Source organism: Phalacrocorax carbo, unplaced genomic scaffold, assembly GCF_963921805.1.
Source record: "Phalacrocorax carbo unplaced genomic scaffold, bPhaCar2.1 SCAFFOLD_353, whole genome shotgun sequence".
NCBI classification, from domain to species: Eukaryota; Metazoa; Chordata; class Aves; order Suliformes; family Phalacrocoracidae; genus Phalacrocorax; species Phalacrocorax carbo.
Genome location: NW_026990419.1, coordinates 1 through 23,462, shown reverse-complemented (window position 1 = coordinate 23,462; position 23,462 = coordinate 1). Strand labels below are relative to the sequence as shown.

General features: G+C 67.4%; 2 protein-coding genes and 1 long non-coding RNA gene across 5 annotated transcripts; all 3 read right to left on the bottom strand.

The window, feature by feature from the left end:
• Positions 1-318: 318 nt before the first annotated feature.
• On the bottom strand, positions 319-15,664 carry LOC135311193 (histone deacetylase 6-like). Of its 3 annotated transcripts, none has more exons than XM_064440325.1 (23): positions 15,556-15,664; positions 15,305-15,364; positions 14,797-14,907; positions 14,109-14,191; positions 13,932-14,037; positions 13,765-13,805; positions 13,089-13,149; positions 12,440-12,534; positions 10,524-10,628; positions 9,894-9,962; positions 9,719-9,815; positions 9,280-9,345; positions 8,611-8,670; positions 7,927-8,016; positions 7,258-7,349; positions 6,678-6,745; positions 5,744-5,963; positions 5,183-5,312; positions 4,342-4,514; positions 3,188-3,318; positions 1,301-1,369; positions 578-768; positions 319-457 (listed from the first exon to the last, which is right to left on the bottom strand). In XM_064440325.1, the coding sequence occupies exons 2-21, from the start codon at positions 15,305-15,307 to the stop codon at positions 1,362-1,364; spliced, it is 1,809 nt and encodes a 602-aa protein (XP_064296395.1). In that variant the 5' UTR covers positions 15,308-15,364; positions 15,556-15,664; the 3' UTR covers positions 319-457; positions 578-768; positions 1,301-1,361. The 3 variants fall into 3 exon arrangements, with proteins under 3 accessions (XP_064296395.1, XP_064296396.1, XP_064296397.1); XM_064440326.1 differs by having other exon boundaries at positions 13,932-14,016; positions 15,556-15,662; XM_064440327.1 differs by lacking the exon at positions 3,188-3,318 and having other exon boundaries at positions 4,346-4,514; positions 15,556-15,663.
• A 330-nt stretch (positions 15,665-15,994) lies between these two features.
• Positions 15,995-23,457, bottom strand: LOC135311195 (erythroid transcription factor-like; the record flags this gene model as incomplete). The annotated part of the gene is made up of 5 exons (XM_064440328.1): positions 15,995-16,368; positions 17,198-17,323; positions 20,072-20,217; positions 22,606-22,773; positions 23,406-23,457. Coding segments are annotated over 5 exons (819 nt in total), but the record flags the coding sequence as incomplete, so codon positions are not given.
• Positions 20,228-22,596, bottom strand: LOC135311194 (uncharacterized). The gene is made up of 3 exons (XR_010370993.1): positions 21,284-22,596; positions 20,885-20,984; positions 20,228-20,437 (listed from the first exon to the last, which is right to left on the bottom strand). It is a non-coding gene; the product is annotated as an uncharacterized LOC135311194 (long non-coding RNA).
• Positions 23,458-23,462: the final 5 nt, after the last annotated feature.

Here is a 23,462-nt window from a genome sequence, read left to right as displayed (position 1 = left end):
AATCCCCCTAATGACACCCATCAGACCCGCCTCAGCGCCCCCCAATGACACCCCCCCAAAGCCCCCCAACTCGCCCCAATGACACCCCCCCAGAGCCCCCCCCAAATCCCCCTAATGACACCCCCCAGACCCACCCCAGCGCCCCCCAATGACACCCCCCCCCCCCAGGCCCCCCAACACCCCCCCAACCGCACTGAACCCTGAAACAGGGACCCCCCACCCAGGACCACCCCTTGAACCCCCAAACACGGACCACAAAGAACCACAAAGCCCCCCCCCCCAACCCCCCCCGAGCCCCCCCCCTCACCTCGAGGACGAGGACGAGGCGCCCCCCCGCCAGCCCCCCCAGCAGGTGGGTCATGAGGCCGAAGGTCTGGGGGGACACGAGGCACCCCCCGAGGGGGTCCCCCCGCCCCGCGTCGAACCCCGCCGACACCAGCACCAGTTGGGGGGCAAACTGTGGGAAATGGGGGGGGGGGGGCACCCCCAAGCGTTGGGAGGGGCGGTGCGACACCCCCCCCCGAACCCCCAAATTGGGGGGGCGCCCCCCCGCCCCCCAAAAGCCCCCCGCCCCCACCTGGCAGGCGACGGGCAGGACGAGGCGCGTCATGGCTGCCAGGTAGTCGGGGTCCCCCCACGCGGGGCCCCCCCCAGCCCACGTTGAGGGTGAAGCCGGCGCCGCGGCCCCTCCCCCGCCGCCGCGGGGACCCCCCGGAGCCCCCCGGGAAGAAGGAGCCGTCATGGCGGTGCAGGGAGATGTACAGCACGCTGTGGGGGGGTGGGGTGTGTGAGGACCCCCCCCCCCCCCCCTCCCCGGCACCCATGGAACCCCCCCCGGTGCCCCCCAGCACCCCAAAAACCCCTAGAACAACCCCCCCCAACCCCCCGGGACCCCCCTTGGGATGCCCCCCAGCACCATGAGGACCCCTCAATACCCTCCCTGGCACCCCCCCAACGCCCACAAGACCCCCCCCCAGCACCCCAAATACCCATTAAGGACCCCCACCCGCACCCGTAAGACCCCCCCAAGTAAGACACCCCCCCCAACACCCCAAGTACCCCCAGCACCCACAACCCCCCTCGCAGGCACCCATAAACCTCCCCCCTCAGCACCCATTGCCCCCCCCCGCACCCATGGGGCCCCGCCCAGCACCCACGCACCCCCACCCGCACACCCCCCCCCCCCCCCGCACCCATAAACCTCCCCCCCTGCACCCACGGCCCCCCCCTGCACCCACAAACCCTCCCCCCAGCACCCGCGCCCCCCCGCAGCCCCCCCCCCGCCCCCCGGCCCCCCGACCTGGGGTCCTCCTCGAAGATCTCCTGGGTGCCGTTGCCGTGGTGCACGTCCCAGTCCAGGATCAGCACCCTGGGGGGGGGGGGGGGGAGGTGGGGGTGTCTGGGGGGTGTCCCCCCCCACGGCCCCCCCATCCCCGAGACCACCCGTAACCACCCCCCCCCCCCATATCTCAGCCCCCCCAATACCAGAACAACCCCCCTGCCCTGCAGACCCCCGTACCTCAGTGCCCCCCCACACCTGCGCACCCCCCTGCCAGGCGCTGCCCCCCCCCGCATACACCAGACCCCCCCCATTACCTGAGCACCCCCCTGTACCCCAGGACCCCCCCAGTGCGCCCCCCATACGCCCAGCCCCCCCCCGTACCCCTCCCAAACCCCCAGCCCCCCCCTGCATCCCAGGACCCCCCCAATGCCCCACCCCTGTACCCCCAATGCCCCCCCCATACCCAGCCCCCCGTACCCCCCCCAATGCCCCCCATCCCCCAAGTACCCCCCCAATGCCCCCATACCCCACCCCCCCGTACCCCCCCAATGCCCCCCATACCCCCAGCCCCCCATACCCCCCAATGCCCCCCATACCCCCATCCCCCAAGTACCCCCCCAATGCGCCCCATACCCCCAGCCCCCCCGTACCCCCCAATGCGCCCCATACCCCCAGCCCCCCCTGTACCCCCCAATGCCCCCATACCCCAGCCCCCAAGTACCCCCCCAATGCCCCCCATACCCCCATCCCCCCCGTACCCCCCAATGCGCCCCATACCCCCAGCCCCCCCTGTACCCCCCCAATGCCCCCCATACCCCCATCCCCCCCGTACCCCCCAATGCGCCCCATACCCCCAGCCCCCCCTGTACCCCCCCAATGCCCCCCATACCCCCATCCCCCCCGTACCCCCCAATGCCCCCCATACCCCCAGCCCCCCCTGTACCCCCCAATGCCCCCCATACCCCACCCCCCCTGTACCCCCCCAATGCCCCCCATACCCCCAGCCCCCCCCGTACCCACCCAATGAGCCCCATACCCCCATCCCCCCCGTACCCCCCCAATGCCCCCCCATACCCCCAGCCCCCCCGTACCCCCCAATGCCCCCATACCCCAGCCCCCAAGTACCCCCCCAATGCCCCCCCATACCCCCAGCCCCCCGTACCCCCCCAATGCCCCCCATACCCCCATCCCCCCCGTACCCCCCAATGCGCCCCATACCCCCAGCCCCCCCTGTACCCCCCTGTACCCCCCAATGCCCCCCATACCCCCATCCCCCCCGTACCCCCCCAATGCCCCCCCATACCCGCAGCCCCCCCCGTACCCCCCCAATGCCCCCCATACCCCCAGCCCCCCCTGTACCCCCCCAATGCCCCCATACCCCCATCCCCCCCGTACCCCCCCAATGCCCCCCATACCCCCAGCCCCCCCATACCCACCCAATGCGCCCCATACCCCCAGCCCCCAAGTACCCCCCCAATGCCCCCATACCCCCATCCCCCCCGTACCCCCCCAATGCCCCCCATACCCCCAGCCCCCAAGTACTCCCCCAATGCCCCCATACCCCCATCCCCCCCGTACCCCCCCAATGCCCCCCCATACCCGCAGCCCCCCCCGTACCCCCCCAATGCCCCCCATAACCCCAGCCCCCCTCGTATCCCCCCAATGCGCCCCATACCCCCAGCCCCCAAGTACCCCCCCAACGCCCCCCATCCCCCCATCCCCCCGTACCCCCCCAATGCGCCCCATACCCCCAGCCCCCCATACCCCCCCAATGCCCCCCCCGTACCCCCCCCAATGCCCCCCCATACCCATCCCCCCCGCACCCCTGTACCCCAGACCCCCACCATACCCCCCGCCCCCCCTATACCCCAGACGACCCCCCCCGCCCCCCGTGCCCCCCCGCACCTGAGCGCCCCCCCCGCCAGGCGCTGCGCGTGCCGCGCCGCCACCAGCCACGTTGTTGAAGAGGCAAAATCCGCCGGCGGCGCCGGGCCGGGCGTGATGGCCGGGGGGGCGCACGACGGCCAGGGCCCCCCCGCACCTGCGCCCCACGGTCAGCGCCCCACGGAGCCCCCACCCCCGCACCCGCGCCCCACGGAGCCCTTCACTGGCCCAGAGCCCCCAAAAATGGCCCATAGGGCCCCCCCGCACCTAAAGCCACCCCCATGACCCCCTCATAGGGCCCTATGACCCCCCCCACAGAGTCCCATAACGCCCCCCAGACCCTCCCATAACACCCCATAGACCCCCCCAATGCCCCTCCAATCCCCCATACACCCCATAGGCCCCCCAATGCCCCCCATAACACCCCATAGACCCCCCAATGCCCCCCAGGACCCCCAATGCCCCCCATAACAGCCCATAGGACCCCCCGATGCCCCTCAGGCCCCCCAGTGACCCCCATAACACCCCATAGGACCCCAATGCCCCTCAGGCCCCCATAACGCCCCATAGGCCCCCGCAGTGCCCCCATAACACCCCCCATAGACCCCCCAATGCCCCCCCATAGACCCCCCAATGCCCCCCAGGTCCCCGCACAGACCCCCCAGTGCCCCTCAGGCCCCCCCATAACACCCCCCAATGCCCCCCATAACACCCCATAGGCCCCCCCAGTGACCCCCATAACACCCCATAGGACCCCAATGCCCCTCAGGCCCCCCCAATGCCCCCCATAACGCCCCCCAGGCTCCCTGTGCTGCCCCCCAGGCCCCCCCAATGCCCCACATAGACCCCCCAATGCCCCTCAGGCCCCCATAACGCTCCCCAGGCCCCCCAGACCCCCCATAGGCCCCCCCCCCATGACCCCCCATAACACCCCTCAGAGACCCCCCAATGCCCCCCAGGCCCCCCCATAGACCCCCAATGCCCCTCAGGCCCCCCATAACACCCCCCAATGCCCCCATAACACCCCATAGGCCCCCCCAACGCCCCTCAGGCCCCCCCAATGTACCCCGTAACGCCCCCCAGGCCCCCCCAATGCCCCCCATAACGCCCCCCAGGCCCCCCCAATGCCCCCCATAACGCCCCCCAGGCTCCCTGGGCTGCCCCCCAAGCGCGGCGCACCTGCCCGCGGAGCACGGCGGAGACGGCGGCGCAGGCGGTACCGGCCGCCAGGCGGGCGCTCTCGTACGAGCGGGGGCACAGGAACACCGAGTTGTAGCGCTCGGCCACCCCCCGCAGCTCCCGGGGGCGCAGCCCCCCCGTCCCGGCCAGAGCCGCCACGTGCGCCCGCCTGCGGGGACCCCCGTCAGAGCCGGGACCCCCCCCAGGGGTGACCCCCACCCGCCTGCAGAGACCCCCGCCCCGCCTGCGGGGACCCCCATCAGAGCTGGGATCCCCCCCTGGGGAGACCCCTACCCGCCCGCAGGAACCCCCGTCAGAGCCCATACCCCCCCCGGGGGGACCCCCACCCGCCTGCAGAGACCCCCGCCCGCCTGCGGGGACCCCCATCAGAGCTGGGATCCCCCCCTGGGGAGACCCCCGCTGGCCTGCGGGGACCCCCGTCAGAGCCCACACCAGCCCAGGGGGGACCCCCACCCACCCCAGGACCCCTGGGACCCCCCCACCCACCTGTGGGCACGTTGGCCCCACAGGGCCCATATATGCTCCTCTCACCTCACAAGACCCCCACATACCCCCCCCCACCCCTTAGAACCCACACATACACCCCTATGACACCCATATGTCCCCCTCCCTCCCCACAGGACCCCCGTATATTCCCCCAGGACGCCCATATGTGCCCCCCACCCCGCAGGACCCCTGTATACTCCCCCAGGATGCCCATACGGGCCCCCTGCCCTGCAGGACCCCCGTAGATCCCCCCAGGACCCCCACACGGACCCCCTGCCCCATATACCACCCCCCAGGACCCCCATATGGACCCCCAGGGCACCCACGCACGTGTGGCAGGCGAGCAGCTGGCTGGGCCGGGCAGGGCGGGCGGGGCAGGCGCAGGCAGCGCTGCGCCAAGCCCAGCTCCCGAAGCCGCTCCACGATCCTCGTCACCCGCTGCGGCGCCTCGGGGTGCTGGCTGCGCCCGCACGCGTGGGTGACCCGGCCTCGTGCCGCGGGGGGACCCCGCACCCCAACACGCAGGGCCCCCCCGGCATGCAGGGACCCCACCACAACACGCAGGGACCCCCCACCCCAACATTCAGGGGACCCACCACAACACTCAGGGACCCTCCTGACATGCAGGAACCCCCCCCCCAACATTCAGGGCCACCCCACCCCCCAACATGCAGGGCCCTAACATTCAGGGACACCCCCCCCTCCCTCCAACATTCAGGGGAACCCCCCTACCCGCCCCCAAACCGCACAGTATCCAACAGCCCCCCACCCCCCCACAAGCCAGGCACCCCCCAGTTCCCCCCTAGGGGGGCCCCAGGTGTGTGGGTGCCCCCCCCGTCCCACACCCTGGACAGGTGTGTGTCCCCCCCACAGCCATCATCCCCGGCTGACCTGTCCCAAGGGTTGTAGTGCTCCTCCATCCTCTCGTCGTACAGCAGCCCCACGCGGGCGGCGGGATGGGGCCACGACTGGAGCTCCTCTTCCTCCTCTGCCTCAGTGGGGGTCCCTGGGAGCTCCACATCATCCCCCAGCTCCCCCAAATCCACCTCATTCTCCTCCGCGTCTTCCTCTACCTCCTTCTCCTCCTCCTCCTCTTCTTCCACCTCTGGTACTGTGAGGGGGCAACCTCAGGGGGGCGCTCCCCAAACCCCCAAAAAAGACAGCACCCCTTTTTTGGGGTCTCATCCCACCATGTTTAGGGAGGGTCCTTGAGGCTGGGGGGTGGGGGTAGCTGGGAGCCCCCCCAAAAGCGAGGGGGCTCCCCACTGAGGGGGCTGCGGGCAGCCAAGATGGCCACCGGGGCAGAAGAGGTGAACTGCGTAGCAACCAAGATGGCCGCCTTAGCAACCAAGATGGCCACCATAGCAACCAAGATGGCCACCATAGCAACCAAGATGGCCGCCCCAGCAACCAAGATGGCCGCCCCAGCAACCAACATGGCCACCATAGCAACCAAGATGGCCGCCCCAGCAACCAAGATGGCCGCCCCAGCAACCAAGATGGCCGCCCCAGCAACCAAGATGGCCGCCCCAGCAACCAACATGGCCGCCCCAGCAACCAACATGGCCGCCATAGCGACCAAGATGGCCGCCCCAGCAACCAACATGGCCGCCATAGCGACCAAGATGGCCGCCCCAGCAACCAACATGGCCGCCTAGCAATGAGGCCTAGAGCCTCCTCCGAAGCCTCGTCTTGAGTTTTGGGGGGGGGGGGAGGGGGGCTCAAAGAGAAACAGCGCAGGATTTTGGGGTGTCAAAGGAGGCCCCCCGCAGGGGTTTGGGGTGTCAAGGGTACCCCCTGGGTTTGGGGGGCCCCTGGGACTCACCGGCACAGCGCAGGCAGCCCCAGTATTTGCGGTGGACAGCCAGGACGCGGGCCACGCTGGCCAGGCCGCTGTGGGGGGGGCAGGGGGGGTATTGTGGTGCTGGGGGGAGCTGGGGGACACCTCCAAACTGTCCCCAGCACCTCCCAGCCCCCCCAAACACACCCAGCCCCCCCCAAGGTTCCCTGACCCTCCCCAAGCCCCCACCAAAGGCTCCCCCATCCCCCCCAAACACCTCAGACCCCCCTAAAGACCCCTGTAGACCCCCCCAAACACCCCTAAACCTCCCCCAGGGGTCCCCAAGACCCCCCCAACCCCCCAGAGTCCCCCAAATCCCCCCAAGACCCCTACAGACCCCCAAATAGCCCCCATCCCCCCAAACACCTCATACTTCCCCCCCCAGACGCATATAGACCCCCATAGCCCCCCCAAATCACCCCCAGCCCCCCCAACACCTCATACTTCCCCCCCAGACCCCTACAGACCCCCACAGCCACCCCCAAATTGCCCCCAGCCCCCCCAACACCTCATAGTCCCCCCCAGACCCCTATAGACCCCCATAGCGCCCCCATGTGCCCCTCACCTGGGGGTGGGGGTGATGGGCCCGGGGGGGTCCCCGGCGTCTCCCAGCAGCGTGCGCAGGACGGCGCTGAGCCCCCCTGGCTCTGACCCACCCTGCGGGGTCAGGGGGACCCTATGGACTCCATACTGCCCTGGGCGGGGGGGGGAGGGGGCACCCCCCGTAGTGGCACCCCACAGGGCAGCAGGACCCCTATAGCACCCCTTAACCCCCCCCAATTATCCCCTATTAACCCCCTACGCCCCACACTGTCCTCTGCGACATCCCATATAGACTTCTCTATAGAAGCCCCTATAGAATCCCATACAGCAAGCCCTTTAGCCACCCCTATAGAGTCCCTACGTCCCCCCGCCAATCCCCTATAGCACTCACAGGTCCCCCCATCCCCACCCTGGCGGACCACAGGGCCCCTAAAGATCTTCTCAGGCCCCTATATGGTTTCCATAATGTGCTGGGGGAACCTATACATCCCCTACAACTCCCGCAAATGGTCTGTATGGCCCCTATAGCTCCCGCAGATGGTTCTTGCCAACCCTATAGCGGCTGCAGACGGTCCCTCCAAGCCCCATAGGGCTGCTATAGGGGCCACAGACAGTCCCTACAGCCCCTATAGTGCCTGCGGACGCCCCCATAGCCCCGCCAGCAGCCCCTATAGCCCCTATAGGGTCTTACCTCGAGAGCGAGGAGCAGGCGACCCCCCGCCAGTGCCGACAGCAGGTGGGTCATGAGGGCGTAGCCGTCGGGGGAGACCCCCATACGTCCCTGGGGGGGGAACCTATAGCACCGGGGGGGGGAGGGCACACAGACTCCCCCCACCAGGCCCCTATAGCACCCCTATAATGCTCAGGAGAAACCCTACAGCCCCATATAGCTCCGCCAGCACCCCACAGAGCCCCTATAGCACACCGTATAGCCACTGTAGGGCCCCGTATGTGCCCTATGCTGCCCACGGCAATCCTATATACCGCCCCCAAAAATCCCATATGGCTCCTATAGCACCCACGCCCCCATATACAGCCCCTATAGCACCCGGCAAGGGTCTATAGGGCACCCCAGGCTGCTCCACGCAGCCCCACAGAAACCCATAAGCGCCCTATACCACCCAAACCCGGCCCCTACGCCCCCCTATGCCACCCCGGGGGGAGCCACACGTCCCCTATACGACCCGCGGGTAACGTATACGTGCCCTGCGGCGCCGCAGCGGGGTGCGCACGGCCGCTGTGCCACCAAAGGGGGGCCCAAGAGCCCCCCAGAGCCCCCCTGTATGTCCCCTATAGGGGTCTCTATGTTCCTATAGGCCCCCATAAGCCCCCATACGTCCCCATACATCTCCATATGTCCCCATACGTCCCCCACCTCCGGGTCCCCGAGGGCGGCGTCGAAGCTGGCGGCGACCAGGACGAGCTGGGGCTGGAACTGCCAAGAGGCTGCGTCCGTCTGTCTGTCCGTCCCCCCAGGGCCCCCCCCAAATCCCCCCCGGGACCCCTCAGGGACCCCCCAAACCCACCCAAACCCCCCTGGGACCCCACAGGGATCCCCCAAACCCACCCAAGACCCCCCCCAAATCCCCCTGGGACCCCACAGGGATCCCCCAAACCCACCCAGGACCCCCCCAAATCCCCCTGGGACCCCACAGGGATGCCCCAAACCCACCCAGGACCCCCCCAAATCCCCCTGGGACCCCACAGGGATCCCCCAAACCCACCCAGGACCCCCCCAAATCCCCCTGGGACCCCACAGGGATCCCCCAAACCCACGCAGGACCCCCCCAAATCCCCCTGGGACCCCACAGGGATCCCCCAAACCCACCCAAGACCCCCCCAAATCCCCCTGGGACCCCTCAGGGACCCCCAAGTCCTCCCCGGAGCCCCCCCAAACCCTCCCAGGACCCCCCTAAACCTTCCCGCAATCCCTCAGGGCCCCCCCCAAAATCCCCCTGAGACCCCACAGGGACCCCCAACCCCCCTGGGATCACCCCCAAACCCCCCCCGGGACCCCTCAGGGACCCCCAGGCCCCCCCCTCACCTCGAAGGCGATGGGGAGGAGGAGGTGGAAGAAGGCAGCTGCATAGTCGCCATCCGTCACGCCGGCCTATGGGGGGGGTGTCACATCACACCCTATAGACGCCCCTATAGAACCCCCCCGACCCCTTATAGAGCTCCCTATAGCCCAGAAGAGGCCTGTATACCTTCTTAAAAGTACCTATAGCTCCTGTAATACCTGTGGGGGGGGGGCGTATGCTCCCTATAACATCCAGATACCCACCCTATAGTGCCCCATATGGCCCCTATAGCGCCCCATATGGCCCCTATAGCGCCCAGTATAGCTTCTATACTGTCCAACGCCCCGCGCACGCACCCTATATCGCCCTATAGACACCCGGGGGGGGGCTACGCCCCCCTAATGCCCCCCAGGGGCTCCTATAGGGCCTCCTATAGGCCCCCAGCCCCTATAGGGGCCATACCTCATCCCAGCGCACGTCGACGGTGAAGCCCTCGCCCCGGCCGGTGCCGGCAGTCGCGGGGGGGTCCGAGCCCCGGTGTACCCCGAAATACAGGACACTGTGGGAAAGGGGCGGGGTTACGACATAGGGTGCTCCCGGTGCCTCCCAGTATATCCCAGTATATCCCAGTACCCACCTGGGGTCGTCCTGGAAGAGGCGGGGGATGGCCCGGCCGGGCTGGGAGCACCAGTCCACGATGAGGATGCTGGGGGGGGCGGGGGGGTGAACCCAGGTGTCTGGGGGGGCACAACCCACCCCCCTCCAGCACCCCAAAAGCACCCTAGAAAGGGACCCAGGCCCCCTGGGGAACCCCCAACCCCACCCCTCACCAGGGGACCCAGCCCCCAGGGGACCCCCAAACCCCCCCCAGGGGACCCCAACACACCCCCCCAGGGGATCCCCACCACCCCCCAGGGGACCCAGCCCCCAGGGGACCCCCAAACCCCCCCAGGGTACCCCAAACACCCCCCCCCCAGGGGATCCCCACCACCCCCCAGGGGACCCCCACCACCCCCCAGGGGACCCCCACCACCCCCCCCAGGGGACCCCAAACACCCCCCCCAGGGGACCCCAAACACCCCCCCAGGGGATCCCCACCACCCCCCAGGGGACCCACCCCCCAGTGGACCCCCAAACCCCCCCTAGGGGACCCCAAACACCACCCCCAGGGGACCCAGCCCCCAGGGGACCCCCAAACCCCCCCCAGGGGACCCCAAACCACCCCCCCAGGGGACCCAGCTCCCAGGGGACCCCCAAACCCGCTCACCGCTGCACCCCGAGGTGTCGCTGGGCCGCCCGGGCTGCGACGGCGATGGCGTTGAAGCCGCGGCAGCCGTTCGCCTCCTCCGGCTCCGCCTGGCGCCCGGGGGGGCTATAGGGGGACGTCAGCGCCCCTGTAGAGCCCCTATAGAGCCCTGGGGCCCCTATGGCCCCCCCAGCACCCCCACACCACCCCTATAGCTCCTATAGCACCCCCAGGGAACCCCTAGCACCCCTAAGGGCCCCGCAGCAACCCGTGACGCTTCTGGTCCCTACAGCGTTGCTAGGGTCCCCTATAGCATTGCCAAGATCACCTATAGCATGGCCAGGATCCCCTGTAGCGTGGCCAGGATCCCCTATGGCATTGCCAGGATCCCCTATGGCATTGCCAGGATCCCCTATAGCGTGGCCCAGATCCCCTATAGCGTGGCCCAGATCCCCTATAGTGTGGCCAGGATCCCCAATAGCATTGCCAGGATCCCCTATAGCATGGCCACGATCCCCTATAGCATTACCAGGATCCCCTATAGCATTGCCAGGATCCCCTATAGCATTGCCAGGATCCCCTATAGCATGGCCACGATCCCCTATAGCGTGGCCACGATCCCCTATAGCATTACCAGGATGCCTATAGCGTGGCCAGGATCCCCTATAGCGTAGCCACGATCCCTTATAGCATTGCTAGGATGCCTATAGTGTGGGCAGGATCTCCTATAGCATTGCCAGGATCCCCTATAGCATTACCAGGATACCTATAGTGTGGCCAGGATCCCCTATAGCGTGGCCAGGATGCCTATAGTGCGGCCACGATCCCCTATAGCATTGCCAGGATACCTATAGTGTGGCCAGGATCCCCTATAGCATTGCCAGGACCCCCTATAGTGTGGCCAGGATCCCCTATAGCATTACCAGGATCCCCTACAACGTTACCAGGATCCTCTATAGCATTGCCAGGATCCCCTATAGCATTGCCAGGATCCCCTATAGCATTGCCAGGATCCCCTATAGCGTGGCCACGATCCCCTATAGCATTACCAGGATGCCTATAGTGTGGCCAGGATCCCCTATAGCGTGGCCAGGATGCCTATAGTGCGGCCACGATCCCCTATAGCGTGGCTACAATCCCCTATAGCATTGTTAGGATGCCTATAGTGCGGCCACGATCCCCTATAGCACCCTACCCTACAGCCCCCTGCGGCTCCCTACGGCACCACGAGGAAGCCTACAGTGCCCCAGGGCTGCTACAGCCATCTCAGGGCCCCTATAGCATCTCTGGAGATTATTGGGGCCCCTATAGCATCCCCAGGGCCCCTATAACAGCCACGAGCCCCCTATAGTTACCCCAGGGCCCTTATACCACCCCCAAAGCCCCTACAGCACTGTGAGAAACCCTATAGGGCCCACAGCTCCCCTATAGCATCGCTACAGCTCTCACAAACCCTGTAGCACCGCCAGGTCCCCTACAGTTACCCCAGGGCCCTTATACCACCCCCAATGGCCCTATAGGACCCACAGCTCCCCTATACCACCACTGCAGTTCTCACAGCACCCACAGGGTCCCCATAGTTAACCCAGCACCCCTATAGCATCTCTAGAGCTCATGGCCCCTATACCCCACCCAAGACCCCCTACAACACCCCCAGACCCCCTATGGCTCCCATAGGGCCCAGAAGGGGACCTCCACAGCCCCCACACTCCCTGGGGGCACATATATACTTTCTACACCCCTAGAAGCGGCTCTTACAGAATCCATACGTCCCCCTGCAGCACCTCAAGGGGTGCCGCAGCCCCTGGGGGGGGTGTCTATAGGGGCAGCGGGGGGTCGCTGCAGCGCTATAGGGCCCAGGGGGTGCGCCGCTCCCCGGAGGCCCCCCCCCCCACCCCAGGGGTACCTATAGCCCCTATAGGCGCCCGGGGCCGTACCGCAGCAGCGCCAGCCCATTGCGCAGGTCCCCGCTCAGCACCTTCGTCAGCAGCGCCAGCAGCGACCCCGCGGCCAGGCGGGGGGGGCCCCCCTCCTGCGGGCACCGGGGCGTCAGGGGCACCCCGAAACCCCTCGGGGGGACCCCAACACCCCCTCGGGGCACCCGGGCGTCGGGGGGACCCCGAAACCCCCCACGGGGGCACCCAGGTGTCAGGGGGACCCCAAACCCCCTCGGGGGGACCCCAACACCCCCTCGGGGCACCCAGGTGTCGGGGGACCCCAAACCCCCACACGGGGACCCCAAAACCCCACGGGGGGACCCGGGAGTCGGGGGGACCCCAAACCCCCACACGGGGACACCAACACCCCCACGGGGGGACCCGGGAGTCGGGGGGACCCCAAACCCCCTCGGGGGGACCCCAACAACCCCACAGGGGCACCCAGGAGTCGGGGGGACCCCAAACCCCCTCGGGGAGACCCCAACAACCCCACAGGGGCACCCAGGTGTCAGGGGGACCCCAAACCCCCTCGGGGGGACCCCAACAACCCCACAGGGGCACCTGGGAGTCGGGGGGACCCCAAACCCCCCAGGGAAGGACCCAGGGAATCCAGGGGGACCCCAAAACCCCAGCGTCTGGGCACACTCACTGGGGGGGTCGTGGGGGGGCAGCCGGGGGTCTGCGCCTCCATCTGAGCCAGGAAGGAGGGGCTGGGCACCCCAAAACTGCTCTCAGGGACCCCCAAAACCATCTGGGGGTCCCCAGTGCACACCCCCCTTCAAATCCCCCCAGGGCTCCCCACACACTCCTAGGGCCCCCCAAACCCCTCAGGGACCCCCAAAATTCCACATACACACCCCAGGGCTCCCTCCGAACCCCTCAGGGACCCCCAAAATCCCACAGAGACCCCACCAAGAGCCCCCAAAACCTTCAGGGACCCCCTAGAGCTCCCCACGTACCCCCAGGGTGCCCCCAGACCCCTCAGAGACACCCCCCAACTCCCTTAGGAAACCCTGGGGTCCCTCAAACATCCCCAGGGCTCCCCAAACCCTTCAAAGGCACCCCAAATCCCCTCAGGGACCCCTAAAACCCCCCGAGGGAACCCCAAACTTCCTCACAGCCCCCCCCAAAGCCCCCAAACCCCACCCAGTGCCACCCCCAGTCCACCATCGCCCCCTATATCCCCCCCAAACCACCCCACAGACCCCCCAAAACCCCCTCCAAGCCTTCCCAAACACCCCAGTACCCCCCAAAACACTTGGAGCCCCCCTCAAACCTCCCCCAGCCCCCCAAAAAGCCCCTCCTAAGACCCCCCCCCCACCAACCTGTGCACCAGCAGCAGCTCTTCATCGGTAGCGGGGCGGCACTAAGGATGAGGGGTGGCGTGACGGACCCCGAAATCCCGGGGGGGACCCAGGCATCCGCGGGGGGCCCAGGCATCCAGGGGGGACCCCGGAATTTGGGGGGGGGACCCCGGTATGGGGGTGCTCACCTCCACGCGGACGCAGCGCTGCACCAACCCCAGCTCCTCCAGCGTCGCCCACGCGGCCGACAGCGGCTCCGGACCCTCAGGGGTGCTGGGGGGGAAAATGGGGGTGCTGGGGGGATCCAGGGGTCCAGGGGGACCCCCAGGGGTCCGGGGGAGGGGGACCCAGGGGTCTGGGGGTACCTGTCATCCCCCAAAACGGTGGCGAATCGCTCGTCGTAGACCAGCCCCGTCCCCGTGGGTGCCGCAGCCTCCGCGCCCAGATCCTGTGGTGGGTGGGGACCCAGGTGTGCAGGAGCCCCCCCCAGCCTCCAGGTGCCCCTCACCCCCCAATGGGTGCCCCCCACCGCCCTCCCAAGGGACCCAGGTGTCTGGGAGCCCCCCACCCAGCCCCCAGGGGACACAGGTGCCCCTCACCCCCCAATGGGTGCCCCCCACCATCCTCCCAAGGGACCCTGGTGTGCGGGAGCCCCCCACCCAGCCCCCAGGGGACACAGGTGCCCCTCACCCCCCAGTGGGTGCCCCCCACCACCCTCCCAAGGGACCCTGGTGTGTGGGAGCCCCCCACCCAGCCCCCAGGGGACACAGGTGCCCCTCACCCCCCAATGCGTGCCCCCCACCCATCTCCCAAGGGACCCAGATGTCCAGGTGCCCCCCACCCTCCAAGGGAGACCCCCACCCATCTCCCAGGGGACCCAGACATCCGGGTGCCCCCCACCCTCGAAGGGAGACCCGCACCCCTCTCCCAGGGGACCCAGATGTTCCGAGTGCCCCTCACCCTTGGAAGGAGACCCCCACCCATCACCCCAGGGACCCCAGCGACAGCCCCCCCACCCCAGGGGACCCAGGTGTCTGGGCAGGCCCCGCCTACCAGCCTCTGTAGCTCCGCCTCCAGCCCCTCCCTCCGGCTCCGGGCCCGGCCTCGGCGTTTGGCCTCGGGGAGCCCCCCCCGCTGTGGGGGGACGCGGCGCCCCGCCCTGCCCTGGGCGGAGCCACATCAGCCCCGCCCACCTCCCTTCACACCCCGCCCATGCCCTTCAAACCCCACTCACCTCCCATCAACCCCCACCCACACCCCCATCAACCCCACCCACATTCCCATAAACCCCACCCACACCCCATAAACCCCACCCACACCCCATAAACCCCACCCACACCCCATAAACCCCACCCACATTCCCATAAAACCCCGCCCACCACCTCAACCCCCACCCACTGACCAACAAACCCCACCTGCCTCCCCTCAAACCCCGCCCATATCCTCTTAAACCCCGCCCACGTGCTCTCAAACCCCGCCCACACCCCTCAAACCCTGCCCAGCACCCACCACACCCACTGTAAAAACCACGCCCACCTCGCTGGCCCCGCCCCTTTCTCACCATGACAGCCAAGGGCGGGGCTCTAGCGCCGCGGGGGGGGGGGCATCGCAAAAGGGGGGCCTGAGGGGGGGAGGGGGTTAAGGGGAGTCGGGGGAAAGCGGGGAGCAAAGAGGGAGGGGGGGCCGGGGGGAGATCACCGTGCACCGGGGGGGGTCACCGTGCACCGGGGGGGGGGGGGGGGTCACCGGGCTGGGGGGGGGGGGAGGGGAGTTCAGGGGGCTCCGCGACAAACCGGGAGCAACCGCGCTCACCTGCAGCCCCGCGCGACGCTGGTGGCCGGGCGCACGGCGATGACGTAAAGGGGCGGGGCAGAGCCGGGAGCGAGGCAAAAGGGGCGGTGCTTAGCCGAGCGCGGGAGGGGGTGTGAGTGGCTAGCGCGGAGGGGGCGGAGCTTTGGCGAGAGGTGGGCACGGTTTCAGGAGGGCGGGGCCACGCCGCTCACAGCCGGCCTCTGTCCCGCTCAGCCGCCATCTTGGGCGCGGCCCCACTGGAGGCCGCCATCTTGGGCGCTCCCCACTGGAGGCCGCCATCTTGGGCGCGCCCCACTACAGGGTGCCCATGGACGGGGGGAGGGGGTCCCCCATTTTGGTGTCTCCCCCACCCACCACGACCCTTCGAGGGGGGTCCAAACCCCCCCCAGACACCCCAACACCCAAGCGCACCCCCCAAATAACGAGGTCCGAGCCTAGCTCCGTTTCTGAGAACGAACTGTAATGGGGGGCCTCCCCCCCCACCAGTTAAAGCTGGGGGGTGAGGCCGGGGGGGGGCCCGGCGGGGGTTGGGGGGGCAGGGTAACTCCCCCCGGGTCCCCCCAAAAAGGGTCCAGCGGTGGAGAAAGGGAGGAGATGTCCGGATAGAACGAGGGGTCCGAGGGCGTAGAGGGCAGCCGGGTCCTCGGGAGGGGGTTGTGGGGGTGCTGGTGGGGGCGGGGGGGGCCCCCCCATGGCATCCGGCCCCCCCCCGGCGCCAGCGACCCCCCCCTGTCTCCGCTTCTTGCCCTTGGCCGAGACCTTGCGGTTGCGGGTCTGGATCCCGTCCTTGCGCATGGTCAGCGGGCGGTTCACCTGCGGCGGGCGGGAATCAGCCATTTAGGGGGGACCCAGGCGTTTTGGGGGGACCCCTGAACCCCCCCAAGTGGCCCTGCTCCTCCCCCTGCCCCCCCCCATCACCACCAAGCCCAGGGGGTCCCCAAAATCCCCTCCCGCCCCCCCAAAAGGACTCCTACGGCCAGGGAACCAGACATCCAGGGGAGACCCAGGCGTTTGGGGGGCACCCAGGCATTTGGGGGGAACCCAGGCGTTTTGGGGGACCCCTGAACCCCCACCAAGTGATCCTGCTCCCCCCCCCCAGCCCCTCCATCAGCACCAACCCCAGGGGGTCCCCAAAAACCCCTCCCCCCCGCCAAGGACCCCTATGGCCAGGGAACCAGACATCCAGGGGAGACCCAGGCGTTTGGGGGGCACCCAGGCATTTGGGGGGAACCCAGGCGTTTTGGGGGACCCCTGAATCCCCTCCAAGTGGCCCTGCTCCTCCCCCCCAACTCCCCATCACCACCAACCCCAGGGGGTCCCCAAAATCCCCTCCCACCCCCCTGAAAGGAGCCCTACGGCCAGGGAACGCAGGCATTTGGGGGGGAATGCAGGTGTTTGGGGGGCACCCAGGTTTTTGGGGGGAACCCAGGCGTTTTGGGGGACCCCTGAATCCCCTCAAGTGACCCTGCTCCTCCCCCTGCCCCCCCCATCACCACCAACCCCAGGGGATCCCCAAAATCCCCTCCCGCCCCCCCGAAAGGACCCCTATGGCCGGGGAAAGCAGGCGTTTGGGGCGGGAGGGGGCGGTTTGGGGGTGCTGGGGGCGTTTTGGGGGGCCGGGGGGTTTTGGGGGGCCCCTCACCCGGTGCAGTTTGTAGTAGAGGCCGCAGGCGTTGCAGACGGGGTCCCCCCGGGGGCTGCGGCGCCAGAGCGTGGTGGTGCTGGTCTGGCAGTTGCTGCAGACGGTGCCGGCGCGTTTGCTGACGAGCTGCGGGGGAAAGCGGGGTTCAGGGGTCTGGGGGGGCACAGAGGGTCTGGGGGGGCACGGGAGGGGTCTGGGGGGGCATGGGAGGGGTCTGGGGGGGCACGGGAGGGGTTTGGGGGTGCATGGGAGGGGTTTGGGGGGGCACAGGAGGGGTCTGGGGGGGCATGGGAGGGGTCTGGGGGGGCACGGGAGGGGTCTGGGGGTGCATGGGAGGGTTTGGGGGGGCATGGGAGGGGTTTGGGGGGGCACAGGAGGATTTGGGGGGGACTTGGGAGGGTCTGGGGGGGCACAGGAGGGGTCTGGGGGGGCACGGGAGGGGTCTGGGGGGGCACAGGAGGGTTTGGGGGGGACTTGGGAGGGTCTGGGGGGGCACAGGAGGGGTCTGGGGGGGCACGGGAGGGGTCTGGGGGGGCACAGGAGGGTTTGGGGGGGACTTGGGAGGGTCTGGGGGGGCACAGGAGGGGTCTGGGGGTGCATGGGAGGCGTTTGGGGGGCACGAGAGGGTTTGGGGGGGACTTGGGAGGGTTTTGGGGGCACAGGAGGGGTCTGGAGGGGCGTGGGAAGGTTTGGGGGGCACAGGAGGGGTCTGGGGGGGCACGGGAGGGGTCTGGGGGGGCACAGGAGGGTTTGGGGGGGACTTGGGAGGGTTTTGGGGGGCACAGGAGGGGTCTGGGGGTGCATGGGAGGGGTTTGGGGGGGCACGAGAGGGTTTGGGGGGGACTTGGGAGGGTTTTGGGGGCACAGGAGGGGTCTGGGGGTGCATGGGAGGGGTCTGGGGGGGCACGAGAGGGTTTGGGGGGGCACAGGAGGGTTTTGGGGGGACTTGGGAGGGTTTTGGGGGCACAGGAGGGGTCTGGGGGGGCACGGGAGGGGTTTGGGGGGGCACGGGAGGGTTTGGGGGGGCTGCAGAGGGTTTGGGGGCACAAGAGGGGTTTGGGGGGGCTGCAGAGGGTTTGGGGGCACAAGAGGGGTTTGGGGGGGCTGCAGAGGGTTTGGGGGGCACAGGAGGGGTTTGGGGGGGCTGCAGAGGGTTTGGGGGGCACAGGAGGGGTTTGGGGGGGCTGCAGAGGGTTTGGGGGGGCACAGGAGGGGTTTGGGGGGGCTGCAGAGGGTTTGGGGGGCACGGGAGGGGTTTGGGGGGGACCTGTGGAAAACGGGGGGGGGGACACTGGAGGGGACTGGGGGTGCGGGGGGGGCTCCATGGGGATTTGGAGGGGTCTGGGAGGGGAATTTGGGCTGGGGGGGATTTTGGGGGGTGTTGGGGGGTTTGGGTGGTTTTTGGGGCAGTTTTGGGGTGACTGAGGGGGTTTTGGGCTGACTTGGGTCAGTTTTGGGGTGACTCAGGGCAGTTTTGGGGTGACTCAGGGGGTTTCGGGGGTGACTCAGGGCAGTTTCGGGGTGACTTTGGTCAGTTTTGGGGTGACTTGGGGGTTTCAGGGGAGTTTTAGAGCAGTTTTGGGGTGACTCAGAACAGTTTTGGGGTGAATCAGGGCGGTTTTGGGGTGTCTCGGCGTGGTTTCGGGGTGACTTGGGGCAGTTTTGCAGAGAATTGAGCCAGTTTCGGGTGTCTCGGGGCAGTTTTGGGTCGACTTGGGGAGGTTTTGGGGCAGTTTTGGGGTGACTCGGGGCAGTTTCGGGGTGATTCTGGGGATTTCAGGGCAGTTTTGGGGTGTTTTGGCCAGTTTTGGGGTGACTCTGGGGGTTTTGGGGTGACTTGGGGGTTTCGGGGCAGTTTTGGAGCAGTTTTGGGCTGACTCGGGGGGTTCTGGGGGCAGTTTTGGGGGTGACTCAGGGGGTTTCGGGGTGACTTGGGTCAGTTTTGGGGTGACTCAGGGTGGTTTTGGGGTGACTTGGGTCAGTTTTGGGGTGACTTGCGAGTTTCGGGGCAGTTTTGGGGTGACTCAGGGACGTTTTGGGGTGAATAAGGGCAGTTTTGGGGTGTCTTGGGGCAGTTTTGGGGTGATTTGGGGGTGGTTTTGGGGTGACTTGGGGGTTGGGGCAGTTTTGGGGTGAATCAGGGCAGTTTTGGGGTGTCTCAGGGTGGGTTTGGTGTGACTTGGGGCAGTTTTGGGGCGACTTGAGCCAGTTTCGGGGTGTCTCGGGGTGGTTTCGGGGTGTCTCGGGTCAGTTTTGGGGTGACTTGGGGGATTCTGGGGCAATTTCAGGGTGTCTCGGGTCAGTTTTGGGGCGTCTCAGGGTGTTTTCAGGGTGTCTTGGGGCAATTTAGGGGTGTCTCGGGGTGGTTTCGGGGTGTCTCGGGGGGTTTCGGGGTGACTCGGGCGGGTTTCGGGGTGACTTGGGGGGGTTTCGTGGTGTCTCGGGGTGGGTTCGGGGTGACTCAGGGGGGTTTCGGGGTGACTCGAGCGGGGGGTTTCGGGGTGTCTCGGGGGGTTTCAGGGTGACACAGGGTGGTTTTGGGGTGACACGGGGGGGTTTCGGGGTGTCCCAGGGGGGTTCGGGGTGTCCGGGGGGGTTTCGGGGGGTCCCGGGGGGTTTTGGGGTGTCCCGGGGGGGTTTCTGAGTGACACGGGCGGGTTTCGGGGTGTCCCGGGGGGGTTCGGGGTGTCCCGGGGGGTTTCGGGGGGTCCTGGGGGGGTTCGGGGTGTCCCGGGGGGTTTCGGGGTGTCCCGGGGGGGGTCCGGGGTGTCCCGGGGTGGGTTTTGGGGGGTCCCGGGGTGTCCCGGGGTGTCCCGGGGTGTCCCGGGGGGTCCTGGGGGGTTTCGGGGGGGTCCCGGGGGGGTCCGGGCTCACCAGGCGCTTCTTGGGCCGGATGAGGGGCCGGTTGTGCCCGTTGAGGCGGTGGTAGAGCCCGCAGGCGTTGCACAGGTAATGGCCCGTCCCGTCCCGCCGCCACAGCGGCGTCGCCGTCGCCCCGCAGTTCACGCACTCCCGCGCCTCTGCCCGGGGCAAACCAGTATAGACCAGTATAGACCAGTATAAGCCAGGAAACTCCCAGTACAAGCCCCCCCAAACCCATACAGACCGCTGTAAGGCAGCACACGGCCCAGCTCACACCCCAGCCTGCACGCACTCTGCCCAATAGCAACCTGTATAGACCAGTTTAGACCAGTATAAACCAGTATAAACCAGTATAGACCAGTATAAGCCAGGAAACTCCTAGTACAAGCCCCCCCAAACCCATACAGACCGCTGTAAGGCAGCACACGGCCCAGCTCACACCCCAGCCTGCACGCACTCTGCCCAATAGCAACCTGTATAGACCAGTTTAGACCAGTATAAACCAGTATAAACCAGTATAGACCAGTATAAGCCAGGAAACTCCCAGTACAAGCCTCCCCAGACCCATACAGGCCGCTCTAAGGCAGCACACGGCCCAGCTCACACCCCAGCATGCACACACTCTGCCCAATAGCAACCAGTATAGACCAGTATAGACCAGTATAGACCAGTATAGACCAGTATAGACCAGTATAGACCAGTATAAGCCAGGAAACTCCCAGTACAAGCCTCCCCAGACCCATACAGGCCGCTCTAAGGCAGCACACGGCCCAGCTCACACCCCAGCATGCACACACTCTGCCCCCAATAGCAACCAGTATAGACCAGTATAGACCAGTATAGACCAGTATAAACCAGTATAAACAAGTATAGACCAGTTTAGACCAGTATAGACCAGTATAGACCAGTATAAGCCAGGAAACTCCTAGTACAAGCCTCCCCAGACCCATACAGGCCGCTCTAAGGCAGCACACGGCCAGCTCACACCCCAGCGTGCACGCACTCTGCCCAATAGCAACCAGATTAGACCAGTATAGACCAGTATAGACCAGTATAAACCAGTATAGACCAGTATAGACCAGTATAAGCCAGGAAACTCCCAGTACAAGCCTCCCCAGACCCATACAGACCACTCTAAGGCAGCACACGGCCCAGCTCACACCCCAGCGTGCTCGCACTCTGCCCAATAGCAACCAGTATAGACCAGTATAAACCAGTATAAACCACTACAAACCAGTATACGGAATAACACGGGCCAGTACAGACCATTCCAGCCCAGTATGTGCCAGTACAAGGTAACAACAGGCACTGGGCACCCCAGGGCGCACCCCTAGTTCACCCACCCTTCCCACCACCAACCAGTATATACCAGTATGGACCAGTATGGGACGCCCTACACCAGTGCGGGCTAGTACAGACCAGTACAGACCAGTATGGCCCAGTACAGCCCAGTATAAACCAGTACAGACCACCATAAAATGGCGTGGACCAGCCTGCACCAGTATAACTCAGTACAGGGCACTGGCAGCCCAGCACCCACGCTCCCACAGCTCTGCCCAGTACAGCCCAGTATAAACCAGTATGAACCAGTATAAACCAGTAGCACTCTGTACAACACAGTACTGACCAATACAGACCAGTTTGGACCAGTACGGCCCAGTACGGGCCACCGCGCACCCCAGTGTGCGCCTGCAGCTCACATGGCCCTGCACCTCTGCCCAGTATGAACCAGTACAAACCAGTACTGACCAACACAAACCAGTATGCACCCCAGTATGGCCCCAGTACAGACCAGTATGTGCCCAGTCTGTGACCAGTACAGACCAGTATGGCACTAGTACGGACCAGTATGTGCCCAGTCTGTGACCAGTACAGACCAGTATGGCCCAGTACAGCCCAGTATGGCCCCAGTACAGACCAGTATGTGCCCAGTCTGTGACCAGTACACCCCAGTATGGCCCCAGTACGGACCAGTATGTGCCCAGTCTGTGATCAGTACAGACCAGTATGGCCCCAGTACGGACCAGTATGGCCCAGTCTGTGACCAGTACAGACCAGTATGGCCCAGTACGGACCAGTATGTGCCCAGTCTGTGACCAGTACAGACCAGTATGGCCCCAGTACGGACCAGTATGTGCCCAGTCTGTGATCAGTACAGACCAGTATGGCCCAGTACAGACCAGTATGTGCCCAGTCTGTGACCAGTGCACCCCAGTATGGCCCAGTACAGACCAGTATGTGCCCAGTATGGCCCAGTACACCCCAGTATGGCCCCAGTATGGCCCCAGTATGGACACCAGCATGGACCAGTATGAACCAGTGTGCCCCCCAGTACAGACCAGTATGGCCCCAGTACACCCCAGTATGGCCCAGTACGGACACCAGCATGGACCAGTATGAACCAGTGTGCCCCCCAGTACAGACCAGTATGAACTGGTGCGCTCCACTACGCCCCAGTAGGCCCACCAGTAACCACCCCCACCCCCCCCCCAGTCCATCCCAGTGCCCCCCAGTCTGGACCAGTGCTCCCAGTGGGGCCGACTCACCGCAGGGCTGGGCGGCGCCGGGGGGCAGAGGGGCCCCGGCGGGGGGGGGCTGCCCCGGGGGGGCTGCAGCAGCTCCAGGAATCGGGGGGGCTCCGGGGGGGGGGTGGGGGTCCAGGGGGGGGGCCCCCAACGCCCCCCCGTCGGCCCACGGCACCAGGGACAGGCGGCCTGGGGGGGGGGACACACATCATTGGGGGGGGGGACACGGCGGGGGGGACATTGGGGGACCACAAGGATATGGGGGGGGCTGGGGGGGGTGGGATAGGGGGGGGTCGGGGGGGGCATGAGGATATGGGGGGGACATGGGGGACGTTAGGCTGGGGGGGGCGTTTGGGACATGGGGGGCTTGGGGGGACACGGGGGGGCTTGGGGGGGGCCAAGGACATTGAGGGGGGCATTTGGGTCATGGGGGGTGGGGGGGGGCTTTGGGGGGGGCATTTGGGACATGGGGGGGTGGGGGGGGGCCTTGTGGGGGAGGGGGGGCTTTGGGGGGCGCGAGCGGGGGCCATTTGGACGTGGGGGGGACAACGGGGGGTCCTTGGGGGGGGGGGGGCATTGGGACAAGGGGGGGGGGTTGGGATGGGGGACATGGGGGGGAAGGGGGGGGCTTTGGGGGGGGTCCTGGGGACAAGGGGGGGGCCCAAGGATATTGGGGGGGTGCTGGGGGGGGGGAATTGGGACACGGGGGGGGGATTGGGGGGCTGGAGGGGGGACAAGGACAAGGGGGGGGTCACGAGGATGGGGGGGGGTCACGAGGATGGGGGGGGGTCACGAGGACGGGGGGGGTCCCGGGGGGGTACCTGGGGAGGGGTAGGGGCCCAACAGCCCCCCCGTTTCCAGCCCTTCGGCCCCCCCCC